A 1168-nucleotide genomic window follows, 5' to 3' on the forward strand; every position below is an offset into this window, starting at 1 on the left:
AGTGCCCCGTTTCGGGATCGAAATGCTCGGTCGGCCGACACGACCCGTGGACATCTTCGTCTGGAAATCCTTGTTGAATACAGATGTAAAATTTGGTACAGTCATTAGGATCGGCAATTTGCACGCCCGTAGTCGAGCAGAATGGCGTGCACGGCGCTGCGCTGGTGGTGGTCACGCCCGGAGCACAAACGGCTTCGCATTCCACATCGGCGAGGCATCGCTGGGCTTCGGCGTCGAAGGACGTCCCGCTCGGGCAAGTGAGGTGGGCGTCCTCGCTGGGCTGTCCGGTTTCGATGCAGACGTAGAATCTGGTGCAGTCAGTAGGGTCGGGAATCTGCACGCCTGCGGACGTACAAATGGGCGTGCAGGCGACCGAGCAGCAGACGCCACTGTCTTCGACGCACGTTTGACTCTCCCAGTGGAAGAAGGTGTTTCCTGGACAAGTGACCGGTCCCAGCGGGCCATCAGGGAGACACACGCGGAAGGCGCTGCAGCTGTTCTGGTCGTTGATCATTTCCAGTGTGTCTCTGCAGGTGAAATGGCAGGGGGTGAGGGCCCTTTCTTCCTGAAGGGAGGAGGGCCCTTCGCCGTCGGGTGAGCACCCGGTGTGGTCAGAATGGATCTGACTTCCTGTAGAAAGATTCTTGCATTTTGACGCTTTCAGGGAATAGCCCAGGACGAGGACACAACCACCGAGCTGAGGGAGGGTTGTTCAGCGGTTACTCGCTATAGTGATTATGTTTTGACGTGCGTAACTTATAACAACATGAACGAAAAGCTGAAGTGAGGGGGTGTCAGTATAATCCCTAATAGTGAGAATTGTCTTAAAGTGAAAACCCACAGTTTCGAAGGACATATATATTTCAAAGTTTAAATGAAGACACTTAAGAGAAAGTACACAAACTAACTTGAGGAAAGTTTCACTTTTTTCATATATCCCCAACACGCACAGAAAGAGCAAGAGGACCTCACCAGAAGGGCAAGGGAGCGACAGGCCATGATGGCACCTCGAGGGACGACGTCTCAGGCACCGACTATTCCCCGAGGCGCCAATCCTTTGCCTTTTCAACCCTTGGTCTTATCTTGGGAATCTCTTAGATCTAGGTCAAGGTGCTGAGAGGAGAGGCAGAGGGACCTGCACTTTTTATGCCATTTACGGTTACTCAGT

At 53.2% G+C, this 1168-nt stretch overlaps 2 protein-coding genes across 2 annotated transcripts in view; one reads left to right on the forward strand and one right to left on the reverse strand.

The window, feature by feature from the left end:
* LOC119582136 (mucin-5AC-like) overlaps positions 1-1033 on the reverse strand; it is a gene marked incomplete in the record, with an annotated part of 2005 nt that extends 972 nt beyond the window's left edge. The window contains 2 exon segments of the mRNA XM_037930373.1: positions 4-697; positions 973-1033. Of these exon segments, the coding sequence (XP_037786301.1) occupies positions 4-697; positions 973-999 (721 nt within the window).
* The window catches only part of LOC119582268, a 6852-nt gene continuing 6684 nt past the window's right edge, over positions 1001-1168 (forward strand). Inside the window, exon 1 of the mRNA XM_037930486.1 lies at positions 1001-1110. Coding sequence (XP_037786414.1) covers positions 1001-1110 — 110 coding nt within the window. The remainder of the gene's footprint in view (positions 1111-1168) is intronic.

The sequence above is a fragment of the Penaeus monodon genome, chromosome 15 (assembly GCF_015228065.2).
Source record: "Penaeus monodon isolate SGIC_2016 chromosome 15, NSTDA_Pmon_1, whole genome shotgun sequence".
Taxonomy (NCBI): Eukaryota; Metazoa; Arthropoda; class Malacostraca; order Decapoda; family Penaeidae; genus Penaeus; species Penaeus monodon.